Consider the following 16,438-nt stretch of genomic DNA (forward strand, 5'->3'; position numbering starts at 1 on the left):
TGAAAGTAATCCTAATTCTTGAACTGCTTCTCTTTTCAGTGATTGAATTGAGGGACTGAATTGAGCTCACTGGTCATAAAAATGTGAATTTTTATATCATTTTTTGTGTTAGCAGTAATGACAGTATTTAGAAGCTTCATTTTATTTGAGGGAGTTGGTGGCTTTTTGCAATATCTAATAACATGTTTGTGTAAACTCTGTTGCTTGTTTTCACACGTTCTATCTCGTGTTGAAGCCAAACCCATGTTTGTTAATGTCACAATAGCTGAATATCCAGGTGTCATTTGCAAATGTGACCACTGTGATTAAAGAATATTCCATGTAAATTAAATACTTCACTGTCCCCCTTCAACATGTTAGTTCTTTACCCTAAAAGAAAAGACATGGAAACTCCTAATACTATGTAAAAAATGGAATAAAACCCCACACCCCTAAACCTGCTGTTCCTTCCTCTGCCCCCTGAACACAGTCATTTTCTGCATAAGTAAATTCTGGAATGCTTTTGATTTTTAAATGGAGAGAAATACATTCTTTGTATACCTTTCAGAGGCAAAGTTTACATCACATTTAACCATTAACTTCCAGCTATAAATTGGTAACAAACGTTCAGTGACTTATTTTTGGAAGTGAAACACTTGTGCTTGATACAAAAGACACCGTGAGGCTCTTAAACTTTGCAGAGGAAATTTCCATCCTGAGCCTGGAACCTGGAGGTTTACAAGGTTTGCCTTTGCCTCTGCAGCTTTGCTCAGGGACCATCAGCAGTACTGTGTGTACAGCTCATCCAAAGGCTTGTTACTTCTGCCCCGAGGGTGGAGGAAGACAAAAAGATGCTGCCTTTGAAAATTTTTCCCTCTGTCCCAGAGGATATGTAAATTATCCTATTTACTATAAATTACTATTGTTATCCTGCCACAGTTGTGTACAGAATATTGTAGAGTGATCAGCAATTCCAGAATTCTCAGACAGAAGTCTAGACAGGCTGGAGGAGTCTGTTTCTCTTACCTTCTTTCAGAATTTTGGTTTAAAGTGACATTCCTGGTCTCAGCTGCTGCTTTGGTCACAAGGATGTACAACTTGAACCCATTTCAATGTTTGATTTGTGAACTCTGGTACCTGTATCATCAGTGCATGACTCTGCATCAGAGCAATATTAATGTGATGTGTTTTGGGGCTTTTTCTTGCAGTGATGCTACAGCCTTTTGACTATGACCCTAATGAGAAAAGTAAACACAAGTTTATGGTTCAGTCTATGTTTGCTCCAGCTGATACTTCAGATATGGAAGCAGTAGTAAGTATTGATATTAATTTAAATAGATTTCTTTCTAACTGTATAATTCTGTAAGTCCTTTTACTGCGTTGCCTGAGGGCTGTTGTCAGTCCACACTGGGATGATCCTTGAAAGCTTTCCCAGATTTCCATCTCCATGGATTTCAAGGTGTTTTCTGTTTATTTTGAGCCCCAGGAATATTGCACTGAAAGAGACAGTTGGTGTTGTGGTTGCTTCCTTGGGAAGCTGCTGTCAGGAATGGGATGCCAAGCCACAAAACAACTAGTTGTAGTTTTTTTGCAATATAGCCTTTTTTAGAAAGGCCAACTTGAACTATATATTCTAAGAATACATAGAATATGTTCTAAGTCTGTGGCATCTTTTATATTTTATGCATCTACTCTCAGTCTCGAGTCTTCCCTTGGGCAGCTACTTTTCCCAGCAAGAGACAAGAGGGTGATTTACAAGTGGTGTATTTTTCTTTATCCCTGCCTATATCTGCTGTGGCTTTGGCAAATGAAAGGTCCTTGTAGATTTTGTCCCGTGGATTAAAAATGGGAGCAGCAGAAGCAAAGAAAGACAAAAGACATAGAAAGAAGATATCAGGCTACAGGAGGGCAACCTGGAAAGGAACAAACCATTATGTCAGCTGCTGCCTTTCCTTTAACAGCAGCATCTGCTGCCACAAGAAGGCACAAGGAAGCTTTGGGAGAGCACAGGGTAGCTGTTGAGGACACCATATAAAAAGGGAAATGGCCATTACCTGAAGTGTGGGACTTGTGTGTGTTTGTGTGTTACTTAAAGAAGTAACCCCAGAAAAGCTCAGGGTACATATCATGGCTTTTTTACAGTAGTCTTTACAAGATGGGTCTTCTTCTGAATAGCTTTTTAAGGCTGGGGCACTCTGCAGGGTTAATAATTTCTCTTCTGAAAGAGATTTATGGAACTATATTTGTTTAATGGTCTCAAAATAAGATCCAGTGGGAGAAACAGCTATAGTAATAAAATCTGCATCACTAGAAAGATAAGCCAGTCTGCCTTTCTTTCGAACTCTTTAATTTTTATGAGTTACTTTATACCATGACAAATGTTATTCTGCCAGCAGAGAATGTTTTTAGTACCTAGATGGGCCTTTCAATTTTCCAGAGCTCTCCAGACCCGATACAATTTCTTTTCCTGTAACACTTTGTTCAGTTCTCAGTTCTGTTCCCACTCTTCAAAGCTCTTCCCATTCTGGATGAACAGGTGAGCCCAGCTACGGGAGGACTGTAAAGCTTTCAACACTTCCCAGGCAGCCAAGGAGCTCGAAATAGAATTCTGACTCCAGCCCCAGAAGAGCTGGAGTAGGATTCAGCTATTTAGGATGAGTTAAATACTCCTTCAGGTTGCATGGGGTTGGCCATAATTTGACACCTACTTGAGATATGCTGGGAATACCAAGCCACCAGAAGTGTGGTCCCAGTGAAGAGAAGCACGTGAGAACTGCAGGATATGAGTGTGGACACTTCTTGCTGTGTATCACTGCTGGGAATAAATCTCTTCACTTCAGAGTCACAGCTGATACTGAGCAAAGATTTATTACTGTTAATCTCTATTAAAAATATTGCAAGGAAGCTTGTTTATGGTACACTCCCTAGCTGAAGGGGAGAGAAGGTGAGAGGGGAATTATCTCTCTCTGTGTGTAGCACATCTGTTATCGGTCAGACACCGATGCTGAAAAATAAGGAGGTGGAAAACAAGGAGGGGAAAGAACAGTCCTGTAGTTTATAACAATTAGGAAAAAAAAGCTCATGTGAAATTTGAAAAGTTTGAATAGGAACTCAGCTGGGCAAAGACTTCAGAACTAACGCTGTGATTGATTTGGGTTTTTGTTATCTTTCCCTTCCTTTGAATTCACCCCTCCTTTTTCCTTTTGTTTTTTTAACCGGGCCCACAGCTCCCCCTATCTCTGCTAATTACTCTGACACAGCTCCCAGTCCTCATAAATTACCTGTGGAGGTTTCAGACTATTTAGAATGATTTGCTTCACAGTGTCTGGTCTGTTTTCACGATGCCAATCAGTCACATATTTGATTTCATTTTTCATCCTGTATGTGGCTAATGGAACATGATAAACACCTGTGGGTTTTTTTTCCCTGAGTAAAATGATGTGATTTGTTTGCATAATACACTGCATTTTCCATCTGCCTTATTATATTGATATGTTTAATACTAAATTAATATTAAATTATTCCAGTGGAAAGAAGCAAAACCAGAAGAACTCATGGATTCGAAACTTAGGTGTGTGTTCGAGCTACCAGCAGAAAATGATAAGCCTGTGAGTATTTTCAGATGCATATGGAGTGATTTAACTTAATACCACAGTAAATCCTGTAATATGGCATGTTTATGCAGACAGCTCTATAAGCAAAGGACAGAACCCTCTGTTTCACTGCCTGGATGGCATCACCCTTTAAAAACACAGTATAAACTGTTTGAAGTCTTGTTAATCCTTAACGTAGCTGGCAGCTGATTTGAACAGTGTAAGTGCAACAGTAGCACAGAGCAGTCTGAGTCAATCTGTTTTCATTTAGTGAAAAATCACAGGATAAAAAATATTTAAAATAAATATAAAGATGCTGATTGATGGTTGTAAAGCTCAGAGTTTATACTGAATATAGCAGCAATATTATTTGTCTGACCAATGCTCCCCTTTGCTTCTGTGGGACAAATGCTGATTTTAGCAAGTAAACTGGTAGAAAGCTGGTGAGGAAAACACAAAGGCAGTGTGGGATTATATTGCAATTAGCAGCTGTGATACTGCAGGATCCTTTTTTGTTAGGGTAATGAACACATTAATTTCTAAGGGAACTGTGTAGTGTCCAGTGTAGAACTGATAATGGTTTGAATAAACTGAGAAATGTTTCCTAATATGCAGGTGCTAAAGGCACAATTGTTCTACCTTGCACTGGACAGCTTGTAATTGGGATTATTTATTGTTTGGGTGGGGAGAGACTGGTTTGGTTTTATGAGGGCCCTTTCCAAAGTGCAGAGCATGGAGAGGATCCAAAAGCAGGAGGGAGAGGAGGGTTTGGAGCTCTGCAGCTTGTTCCCTACCTTGGGTTGCAAGTTCCACCCTCCCCACAGTGCCACAGAAAGAAGGAGAGGTGACAGCCAGGGGTGAGGAGGGAGGAGAGAGAGAACTGCAGCAGGATCCTGGTTCCTGGAGTAGCTGCTGGTGAGGAAAAGGTGAGGAGATCACTGATATCCCATGGGCAGACTGGGAGCAAGTTCCCATTCATATTGTGAGACCTGGACTGAGGATATTTCCTTTTCTGTGTATGCAGGGACTGGAAAGTCGAGGTCATTCTGTCTGCACTTATTGCTGATTGGTGTTTTCTGTGAGAGCACTAAAGGTTACAGAAAGAAAAATGTTTATTTCTTTTGATACAGGCACGTTTCAGGTGTGCACAGGCAATTTTACCTGATCCTCCTCCTAAATATCAGGTGTGTGGTGTGGTGTTAATAACTAACCAAAAATCACTCTGTCCTTTTTTAACAGCATGACATAGAAATAAATAAAATTGTATCCACAACTGCAACAAAGACAGATTCCTCTGTAATGTCTAAATCAATAAGTTCTTCTTTGGATGACACTGAAGTTAAGAAAGTAATGGAAGACTATAAGAGGCTTCAAGTAGAAGTTCAGAGGTTACGGGAGGAGAATAAACAGTTTAAGGTAAAGATATGTGTTGTTTTCTTTTCAGATTTACCCCTTTCCTGAAAAAGAAGCTTTCAACTTAAAGGTTTGGTTCCCTGACCGTAGCACAATATCTGAATATTGTCTATAAAGTAAAAGATAACTTAAGTTTTCTCTCTATAAACTGTGGAAAGGTGCTGAAATCAGTGGTTCCTTTGAAAGGAGGTACAAGTGATGCAGTCAGAGAAGCTGATTGAAGGCAACCTGGAGTAATGAATTCCCCCTCTTTTTTTCTTTTCCCACCTAATTTTCTCAGTGTGAATTAATTCAGTGTTGGGTTTGGCCCTGTTCTCCCAAAACCTATGGGAGCTTGAGGGCAGTGTTGTGCAAATACTGAGTGTTTTAATGATTGCACCTGTAATAAGCCATTGAAAAGGCCAAATTAAGACAGATTAATGGGAAATGTGCTCCCTGTCATATCCAGCACATCACTGGGAAGTTGAGCAGTTGAGCAGCCTTTACCACTATGCTGAAAAGCTCTTTTTGCAGCAGTTTCATTAGTTTTAAGTGTCTGGTTCCATAGATATCAGCACCAATGAACATTTAGATTTTGTGACTATTGCAGCCCAGCTGAAGGAATTCTGTTCTGTCAGCTCTGGCTGATGCATGAAGAAATACTTTAAACCAGTTTTGTTTTGCACAGAAATAACACACATAGTACAACAGTAACGTGCCCTTAACTTCTCCTTGTGTTCTTGTTTTGCCAGCAACTCATTACTATAAGTACTGTATGATTTTAGTTAATTTTTTTGCAAGTCAGTCTTGAATAAACACTCTACAGGAGCTATCTAGAATTGAGCTGATGTCTCACAGTAACATCCTGAACTGGTGAGCTCTTTGTCCCCTTTGTGGAGTGCAGAAACATCTGTAAAACATCAGAAAGCAGTGCTAAATCACTGCCAGCTCCCAGGTGCTGTCAGTGTCAGTCAGGAGGAAGTTAAAATATTTCAAATGGAAACTTGTTGTTTCTAGCAGTGAAATTACTATATATGTAAACAACATTTTATTTATTTACAGAAGATGGTTGTCCCTGTCCAGACTTAGAGCAGCAGTGGGGTATCAGGTGGCCTGTGACTTAATGAGTAAATAAATAAATTAATTAATAAATAAGTTATCCAGAATGTTCAGGTGTCCCTTTAAATTCAAAAGCAAGAAACACTGACATACCCTGAGCCTTTTGTATTTCACTTATCTACAGTTTTAAAGGCTGCAGTAACTTTTATTCCAATTTTGAGTGGTTTTTTATGTATAGTCTGGAGGCTTTTGCTTCAGTATCTTATACTTTTGCACTGTAATATTGTATCACATTAAAAAGTCTAACACTTGCTTCAGCTGGACACAAATTAGGTCACAAAAGGCTCCTTTTACCCTCTCCTGAAGTGCTCTGAGTGTGTGTGTGTGGACTGGAGTGTGCTAACACTTAGGTGTGCTGCACAACACTTTAGGTGAAGCTGGGGAGCATCATCTCCACTTGAAATGATAATATTTGGTGGTGTTACATTGTTTTATCTCTCGTCTCATTCATCTTTCAATCAAGTGAGCTGTCAAGCTCGTACCAAGAAAATATCCTAATTATTGCCATTAGTTACATGTCAAAATGTCAGCAATAGTGTGATGGGGGAAATAGATTTCCCTTCAAAGGCTGGGAAAATTTGCTTGTGATATCTGACATCTGACTGGGGGAATGATGAGTGTAATTGCCTTAGGTTGTGAAAAATATGCAACTTTATCTTAGTTATATTGAAAAATGTTTTCCCCAGGAGCACTTTATGTGCTTACAGGGCAAGAAAAGCATCTTCAGGCCATCCTCTCCATCATTCCTGAGTTCTGAAGCTGTCTCCAGACTTTGGACAGGAATGGCTTCCTCGTTCTTCCCGTTTCCTTAGCAGGAGGAAAATTCCAAGAGCTTGTGGCTTTTGCTCTACCACTCAAGTAGATACAGAATTCCTCTCCTACCTCACTAGCCCTCCCTTCTCAAGATTATTTAGGAACTAGAGCTCTAAATTAGCTGTAAATTACCTTTCACCTATTGTGTAACTCCCACCTAAATAAGTATGGTAAAGGGTGAATGTTTAAAGCTTTTTTCATTAATTAATCAATATATCTCCCTTTAGGAAGAAGATGGACTGCGGATGAGGAAGGTACCCCAACCAAACAACCCAATCTCTCCTTCTGCAGCTGCTGTCAAGGATGAAGGGCTCAGCTCCAGACTACTTGCTTTGGTGGTTTTGTTCTTTGTCTTTGGTGTAATTATAGGAAAAATAGCCTTGTAGAGGCAGCATGCTGGAAATTGTAAATTGGTTTGATGGTTCTGCCATATCATTGGATTAAATTTATTCATAACAATGTTTAAAAAAAAAAAAATTAATGTATGACATCTCACAGGTCTTGCCTTTAAATTACCCCTGCACAAATACTATGTAACATAATCTAGAAAGTTTAAAATGTACGATGAGCGAATGAATGAAAGAGAATACGCTTCAGTGATGAAGGGGGGGAGAAAATCCTGATTTAACACTACAATGGAATATTGTATATGTCATTTTAAACATTCTTAGACCCTGGTACATGTTGCTGGATTACCTCTTTTTAAAAAAAAAAAAGAAAAAAAAAAGGAAAACTAGAAAAAAAAAAAACCAACCTCTTCCTCCAGTGCTGGAGCTGGCCCTCGGGATGTTTGGAGCTGGGTTAGGCAGGAGGTGTTGATAACTTCTGTAAAATACGTTAATCCACCATTCTGCTCATAAATTTAACAGTTTTCTGTCGGTGTCTTCAGCTCTGTGCAAGTTCCCAGTTCCTTTGGCACTTACTGAGTAGTGAGAAGCTGCAAAGAGTCGTGTGTGGGCACGCTGAGTGTGCTGGGCAGCACCCAGGGGCTCGTGCTGCCGGTGGGACGCGCTTGGGATAAGGGGCGATGCCTTGTTCTCACCAAGGGACCAAGCTACACTGCTGTTGGTTCATTTAGTTGAATTAAAAATGTTATTCGGAGATGTTTAATGCATATTTGACTTATTTAATGTATTTCATCTCATGTTTCCTTCCTGTCACAAAATTGACTAATCCTACGTGGTGTGAAAAGGCACCTGTTTAAAGCCAGTGACTAGAACTAAAAATTTGCTGCTGTAGTGGTGCAAGATTCTTCTGCCTCCTGGTGTTTTGGGCACTACTGGTGGGAGTTTTGATCATCTGAGCATTGGGGAAAACAGTGGTCAGGAAACTTGTTTTTGTATGTAAATAAGTCTATCTAGGGGAAAAAAAAATATTAGTAGTAAACTAGTCCTATGCCGTAAAAGACCAATCCTGTTTGACTATGTAGCATCTTAAAAAAAAAAAAAAGAAAAAGAAAAGAAAAATTAAATAAAACCCCCAAATTAATGTTTCCTTTGTTACTTTTGTCCTGTTCTCACAGTTTTAGAGGTGGGGAGGAAACAGTGTTCTCTTGTCAGCTTTGTTTATGGCATAAGGAAACTTTGTTTCAGGGTGATTATTTTTTTTTTTTCCAGACTAATTTTAAGATCAATCCAAACCACCCCAGCACGAGTCTGGTACACAAAAGTGTTGTTCAGAGTAACCCTGTTGGCTGCTGAGGTACAAGGTAACATCCCACTTTCCAGGTTAGTTGTGTTCAGCAGTTAAAAGACACCTGATAGCACATTCAGATTAAGGTGAAGGTAATTTTGTTTCTAAGCTTCCTTTTAGCACAAGGTGTATGAACTCAGTGTGCTTTAACATGATGGATTCAGTAGGTGAAATAGTTTTGGAGGAGGTGAATTCACATATCTTCTTAAATGGTAGACCCAAAAAACAGTGGTGACAAAATTTTTTGTGAGTATTTCATGATTTAGATAAGCCTTTGAAAAGTGACTTCTGTCATTCCTTCCTTATTGCTGTGATTCCATGAGAAAGCTGTTGGGGCTGCAGCCTGTCTGCTGCACTCCTTGACCTTTATGTTTGTCCCACTTGTGTCTCGAGGGTTTCCTTCTTTGCAAGTGCAAATAAGTGAAATTTTACTTGAGGCTTAATAAGAAAATAGGTGGAAAAAAAGTATAACCAGTGTTCAGCCTGTGAACACGACTCTGAAAGTACTTGTAGAAGATTGAGCAGAAAAGGAGAGGTGTATTTTTAGCATTTTAAAGTGCTGGTGGCTTCTCTGCTCAGGAGGGAAGGAAGAGAGAGCTAGTGCAGCCTTCCTGCAAAGGGCAGGGAAGGTGGGAGTGAGCTGGGAAGAAGGAAGCAGTGAGTTCAGTGGGACACATTGGGCAGAACTTATCAAGACAAAGATACTTTTTGGACAGGATGAGTAAAGAAAACTTTTAAATGAAACACTGTAAAAAAACCTTTTCAGAAAGACAAGGTTGTAAGTGATGTTGCAAAATTAGTTTCTGTGACTTTGAAGAATGTATTTGAGAAAACCTTTACTGAGCTGTGAAGTAGTTTTTTTTCAGAGACTGTATCTTGATCTCACTCTTGTAAGAAAAGCTGAATTCCTGATTTGCTTTAAAAAAACAGGGTTTTTTGAGGTCCCTTTCTGCTGAAAAACAGACTAAAAAAAAGGTTGGTTAAAAAAAGAAATCACTGTCTTTGCAGAGTAAAGGGGAGAGGATCAAAGCTTTAAGCTGGTCCACTGTGAGTAAATGTGTATTAATATTCAGGTAAATTGTACACACACTGTGAGGGGGCACAGGGCAAAGGCAGCAGCACGTGTGTCCTCCTCCAGTGTTCAGTGGTCACTTCTTAGTGATCTCTGACAGCCTGGAACTTTAAATCATCCATGAGCAAAGTTGTCCTGGTGTTTTGCACTCCAGGATTATAAAGAGGTCCCAGAAAACACTCTCATGCTTTGCCAGATTCCCTAAAAACTCGTGATCAAGGAGACCAGCAGAGGATCTGTTGGTAAAGACTGTAACTGCAGTTGGGGCTGACCCACATCGTCAGTCCTAAACAAGACTCTGAATTTAACAGCTTATCTTTTGGAATTTAACAAAATTCTGAGGTCTTCCCTCACCATTTCTGACAGCCCTGAATTGTCTGGGTGACGCTTTGCTTTTGCTGAGCTTAAAATAAAATAGCTGATCAGTGGGATCCCCACTGCCTGTCTGTCTGACCAAACCCTTCTGTCATAGGCAGTAGAAAGAAATGTTAAGTACTTCTTTTCTTCATAAAAGGCCAGTCTGTAGATACAGTGCAAAAATATATTGGATAGATGTTCTTAAATCACCCAGACCTTTTGTAAGTCTTTCCTTCCATGACAACACCAGAGCAAATGTTTTCATTAAGTATTCATATTCTGGAGGACATTGTACATCTTGGGAAGTTATGCATGAAACACAGGGTTTCTAAATAAGATTATTGTCTGGGGTCCTCACACAACAACAGATGTTAGAAAACTGTGATTGATACATGATAGTAGAAATCAAGTTATTGCTAATCTAGTTATTGTCCTTGCTGTTACTTTAAGATGACCACTTGCACATACATTTATTGTTAATTTTTTTAAGAGCCAGTTGAGGCTGCTTGGTGCACTCCTCGGGCAAATTTGATATGAATAGGTGTACAAAATATCTTGAAGCCTAGTGCTGGGAAACGAGTGGAAAATGGTTTCTACTATTTTTATGTAGTTACCCACATCTTAAGGCAAATACTCTGTGCATGAATGATTGTAAGTATTGCTGTGCATTGGCAGTTGTCAACTGTGACTGCACAGCTGGAACATGTGGGAGCCAGAACCCAACTCAGGTTACTGTGGAATAGCCCTTGGGGTTGGAGAACAAGATCATGCCATGTCTGTCATGTTGAGGGGGATTGATGTACCATAATGTCATTTTCTAAAAATACAGGATTGTAATAGCTTGATGGTGGTATTCCATGTGACTTTTTCCTCCTGAAATGCTGTTAGTGGGATAAAGTTGGAACTTCACTTTGCAAATCACTATAGAGTTTCTTGTCACCAATAAACTCGGAAGGGTTTCTATTCTCTGCACATGTGAACTTGCAGTTCTTGTCAGTGTGTTTGCATCGTGGTGTGCACAGAGTGGATCATTCACCTCTCAAGATACTTGAGGCTGCAATTCCCCACTGGAAGAAAACTATCATCCCTTTTCTTCAAAAAATTAATTTTCTCTTAATTGGAACGTCCTTAATTCCCAGGCACAGTAGTGACTTAACCGTAGTACTCTTAACTTTAGAAACAATGCTTCTCTTGCTGTGCATGGTGACCTGAAATGCCATGTCCTGTGTTCTGCTTTCCATCTAAAGGAACTGAGAAAAAAACACAGCCAAAAATCCCTCTGTTTGAAATGAAAACCCATGTAAAAGAACACTCTGAACCTCCTGTTTGTTGTGGCTGGGTCACAGCTGCACTAGGACTGCACAGCAGCGAGGAGGCCTGGAGAGCTGCTGTTCCATGGATTGGGAATGGCTGAGCATCCACTGCCCAAATCCTCAAGTGAGCAAGTTGAGATGGGACAGGTGGTGAGTGGAGTTCAGTGTATGTATTTGAGCTTTTGTTTTTGAAGTCAGAAACACTAATACAAACAGAAGGTCATGTGTAGAGTGAGACTAGTTCAGTACCGTCTGTGTAGGTGACTGTTCTTTGGAATCAGACACATGTCTGCAAACCTAATTTACTAATTAGAAAATATCTGTACAAAGCAGTGTTTAGGCATTTTAGAGACAAAAGGACACACTGAGCAATGCTATTTGTTTGTACAGTGAAACCTTGTTCTCAAGCTCAGCTTCGTGAAGAGCTGACAGGGGGATCCAGTGCTGGTATAAATCATCTGTTACAGTTAGATAAATCATGGGATTTATTGTTCTAGCAGGGCAATGCTGATCCTTTAACCATGTCCAATTAAGTTTTTATATTACTCTGACAGCTCCATGTATTCTGATCACTTTGTCTAATGTGTGTCAGTGCAACAGTGACACTTCTCATTGTGCTGCTCCTCACTTTTATTTTGATAAGCTTCAGAGAACAAAGTAATTGTGTGTTTCCACTGCTCAGCTATAAATTTGTTTGTTTTATTAATGGGTTGATTTTTTTTTTACTGGATAATTGAAGATTACTTTTAAAATAACCCAAGTAAGAGCCAGCCAGGAGTCTCTTGCACATCCTATTCTAATGAGCACAGACCTGCACACTTCCAAAGTGACCGTGGGCCTGTCATTCACTCCACTGCTCCCTGTGGCTTCATTTCCTGCTAAAGAACTACTTTCATGTTTGTACTTGAAGAGTAAAACTTTTTGAAAGCTTTCCTAAACTTCCACACAGATCTCTTTGCCTCCCAGCCCAGGCCCAAGTTTGTCCCGAAGCCTCTGTGTGAGTGGAAGTACAAAAGGAACGCGGGGCCTGCGAGCACAGAAACAAAGCTGCTTTTCCTTGAAGCAAACTTGAACTTTGGATCTTTTCTCCTGTGATCTGTCATTAGAAAATGGCCTTTTCCAGATGGCAAAACAAAAGAAGTTAAGAAAACAAATGAATTAAGAAGAATTAATTGAAGCTGCCTATTACAAGTTGACATTATCCATCTGGCATTTCTGTTTATGTTTCTACATCGGTACATTTCATTCTGATTTAATAAGTTCCTAATTTTGTGGGGAGTTTTTTTAAGATTTTGAAGTGCCTATGAGGAACAGCCCGTAGTGAAGTATTGTTCCCAGTTTAGCTGTACATTTTTTTAATCAAATCTTTTTCTTTAGTGGATAAACTCACAAGATTAGAAAAGCCTCTTGAACTCCCTCATGTTTGAGTTGGCAAATTTCCTACACACAATTATCCACACAGAGCTACTTCTAAAAGACCTTTATTAAGGCTCTACAAAGTCAAGCACTCAGGAATTAGGAAATGGCAGAACCAGGTTTGTGCACTGCTAGTTTGGCCACTCTGTGTGAGTACAGTGCAGTATCTGGTCAGTACCTGGTCAAAAAGTGAGATGAGGCTGCTCAGAAGTTGTCTAAAACTCCCAGCTTTGTGTGCCTGGCCATATAGAGGCTCTCTTAAGTATAATTAGATTTTTAAAAGTGGAACTTAAAATGTGGAACTGGGTGTAACCCACGTGCGTGTCAGGAGGGAATCCTTTGTGTTGTGTGTGTGGACACTCGTTCCTGACCCGAGCTCCCGATGTGTAACTTGGAGCTGAAGCAGCAATTTTCATTTCCACATTTCACTGGGAGGCCACACACAAGTGTGATTGGAGCCAGGAATCTTTGCTTCAGTTTTGAGCCCAAAAGAGCATTTCTGTGAAGGCTGGAGACTGCTGCCCATCCTCCTTTCTGATCTGTTCTGCCTGAGCTGTCAAATCTCACTCCATCCCTCCCTCAGCGCTTTGGTTCAGGCCAACTCATCCTCGTTCCTTCCCTGCTCCTTGGCAGAGAAATCCACGTTCAGCTGAGCATCTTTAACTGGCTTTCCTTCCCTGCTGCCTGCTTGTTTTCCATCTGGGTTTTTCTTCCCATCGCCCTGCCAGTGTTGCTTTTCCCTGCCTGCCTGTCCCAGACTTCTGGCCCCCAGAGCACTGTGGCTGCACCTGGGCTGCCTGGCAGAGACATGGATGTCTCACTGGTCCTGGATGCCTTTTCCCATCCTGGATAACCACTCACCTTCTGCTTCCTCTGTGATCAAATTTGTGCCTCCTTCCTCTTCACTCTGTGTAGAGTTTGGAGCAATGAGTCTTGTCACCCATCTCCTTTCTGTCTCCAGCTTCTTCCTGCTGTTCCAGGGCAGTATATTTATTTATAGTATGCAACAGGCTTTTTATATTCCATCTGGATTGTTTATCAAATGAAGTAGTAGCTCAATGCTGTTAATGTATCCAAAAATGTTTTGAAACTTTTTTGTGTGTTTTGTTTCAGTTTAAGAATTGTTTGGGAAATCAGCGATGCAAAAATGCATTCAGAGATATTTTAAAGAGAGGGGCATGAGGGTGGTTAATTGGAAAAATAAGTTGCTGTTAATTGAGCTGTGAAGAGATTGTCAGGACTGTGTTTGTCTGGCAAACTTGGCTCCTGCTTTAAACTTTTGCACCTGCTAAAGAAGCAGAAAATTGGAAAGGCAGCTTGTCTGAGGAGCTCGTGGTGGTAAAGAAGGTACTGAAGGCTCAGGCTCAGTACAGGAAGGCAGAAAATGTATTGAGACTGTTTGGAAATTATTTTATTTTTCTTTGCTTTTTGGAGTTGTTAAAAAATGATTAAACTTTTGGAACGTATTCCAAAAGAAGTGAATGGAGGAGAGTTTTCTAAGACACATGTGCCTGTTACCATCAACTTCCAGCTGGTACAAACCTGCCAGCACGTGTTAGCTTGGGTTTTCTTCACAGGAACAATAAAAGGGTATTTATTTGTTTGGTAGTTGAAAAGAAGCCAGTAATCATGATTAATGCTTGTGGTCTATGTCTTAGACCTGGTTTTTTTAATGCAGTGTTAGACATGAAAGATGAAGTTATTTGGTTTTGTCTTGTGTATGTCAGATAAAGATAAATGAATCACAGAACTCAAGCTGGAATCCTGATTACAGTGGAGCTCAGCACAGAACCATGTGAGCTTCTAATAAATGTAATTGCTGCTTCAAAAGGGCATAGCTGAGCAAATTTCATATCAGATTTGGTAGTGGGGAAGAAATTAGATGGAAAACTGAATTAGAATTGGCAGTTTTCTAAGTGAAAGGTATTAAATGGCCAAAAACCCAATAATTTTGCAGTCGAGAAGGGGAACAGCTTTGGCTAACTGCCCATCCTGCTTCAGTGGTGAAATGAAGGGAAAAATTAGATGGAAACTAATATAAAACAAATGAGAAAAAGGGAAGCAGACAGCAGTCCATTCAAAATGGGAGTTAGAGAGTGCAGAAAATGAATAAGGAAAGCACTAGCCAAAGGGAAAGCAAACCGTGTGGGTTGGAGTGCTCAGAGAGGGCGATGAAGAGCTGGAGTTCAGGGGAAGTCTTTGCTGTAGGATAAGGACTGTTAATAGGTGCAGGTGGTAAAACCTGGTGATGATGTCAGAGGACTGGAAAGGTGATGTCCTTCCCTAGCAATGCTCAGTATTTCAAAGAACAGGCAGGCCTTGAAGCCCTGGCTCAGTGTTTGTAAGGGAGGAGCCTGGGGCAGTCTCAGGGCTGCTGCTGAGGGTGGTGAGCGGGACAGGACAGCCAGAGTGACAGCCCTGGGAAGGGATGGAAAAGGACATGGATGTTCCTGAAGGAATGTGATCCAAGTCCTCTCATTCTCTTTGGTTTTCAGTTCTCTTTGGGGTTAGAGTCTGCCTGGGCCCCTGCAAAGCTCCATGTTTCCTGACAATCACACGTTGCTGAAGTTCAAAGGGAACCACAGTGAAATGGGGATGCTCAGGGGGATTCTGTGGGGACCTGGCAGATTCAGTGGTTCCAGATCACTGATGAAAACATACAAAATCACTACTGATAAAATAGTAACATGGCAAAAATATCCCTACCAGGACCAGAGTGAATAACAGCTCCATGTACATTCCCAGTGCAGTCCCAGGGTAAAAGACAAATGAATACGAATATGTTCTTGTTTTAATTACTGTTAGCTGTAAGTGATTATCCTTCTGTATGTCTCAGCTGTGAGAGCTGGGAATTTTGGATGCAGTTTGGATATTTACATTTTAAAAGAGAAGCTGGGTAATTGGAATGGAATCAAAAAAGAAGAGATGCAGAAATTACTGGTGGAGTGTGAAAATGCCTTAGAGAGGGTGAGAGAGAAAACTCAGTTGGCTGAGCTTTTCTACCAAAGTTGAGGCTGTCTTGATTACAGTGCACAAATACCTTCACAGGGAGAAAACACTGAACACTGCAGCTCTCTGAGCATAAAAAGAGCAACACAAGAATCACTGACTGGCAGTGGAAGCCAGGCAAATTCAAATTGGGAAAAGGCACAAATTCTTGAGAGAATAACTGTGTAATTTAGGAATGTGTCTTCAAAAACTGTGAACAGAACAATAAAAGTTATGATATTTATGCAAATAGGTCTTTCATGGCTTTTTTTTCCTCTCAGAAGTATCCTTAAGGGGGGAGGAGGGGGGAAATAGGACAAAGAGGCTCCTGATGAGGTTTCCCTAGGGAAGTTCAGTCAGAGTTAAGGAGCTGGTGCTGCTGGAGCCAGTGGTGCCTGAGCTGCTGCAGGGCAGGGCAGAGCTTTCTCAAGGCCCTGCTGTTGCATAAGTGTGTGATGTTGTCTTGTAACGTTTTATATCATGTTAATCCCATCCCCACCTGAAAAGGACCTGTGTGGACTTGAGCTTTTATGCCATGTGGCACCCGAACACTTCATTTGTTTCTGTGCTATGAAAAAAAAGAAGCACCTGCACACAAATCTCATTCCTGGGGGTAAGTGTTGGCCAGGAATTGCCTTCCCCCTCCTCCATCCACCCTCCAAAGGCAGCACAAAGCTGTTCCCTGTTCCTGCCATGGAGTGGGT

The 16,438-nt window shown here is 40.6% G+C and overlaps 1 protein-coding gene across 3 annotated transcripts in view; it reads left to right on the forward strand.

Annotated features, from left to right (window-relative positions):
* The window catches only part of VAPB (VAMP associated protein B and C), a 38,455-nt gene extending 22,471 nt beyond the window's left edge, over positions 1-15,984 (forward strand). The window contains exons 3-7 of one of the 3 annotated variants that reach the window (XM_029960311.1): positions 1,188-1,291; positions 3,507-3,587; positions 4,703-4,756; positions 5,017-5,055; positions 7,124-15,984. In XM_029960311.1, the coding sequence (XP_029816171.1) occupies positions 1,188-1,291; positions 3,507-3,587; positions 4,703-4,756; positions 5,017-5,055; positions 7,124-7,282 (437 nt within the window). In that variant the 3' untranslated portion in view covers positions 7,283-15,984. Of the gene's footprint in view, positions 1-1,187; positions 1,292-3,506; positions 3,588-4,702; positions 4,757-4,811; positions 4,989-5,016; positions 5,056-7,123 lie in introns of all 3 variants that reach the window. The other 2 variants (XM_029960310.1, XM_029960312.1) reach the window with 2 other exon arrangements.
* The last annotated feature ends 454 nt before the right edge of the window (positions 15,985-16,438 follow it).

Source organism: Manacus vitellinus, unplaced genomic scaffold, assembly GCF_001715985.3.
Source record: "Manacus vitellinus isolate BGI_N305 unplaced genomic scaffold, ASM171598v3 scaffold_26_pilon, whole genome shotgun sequence".
Lineage (NCBI taxonomy): Eukaryota > Metazoa > Chordata > Aves > Passeriformes > Pipridae > Manacus > Manacus vitellinus.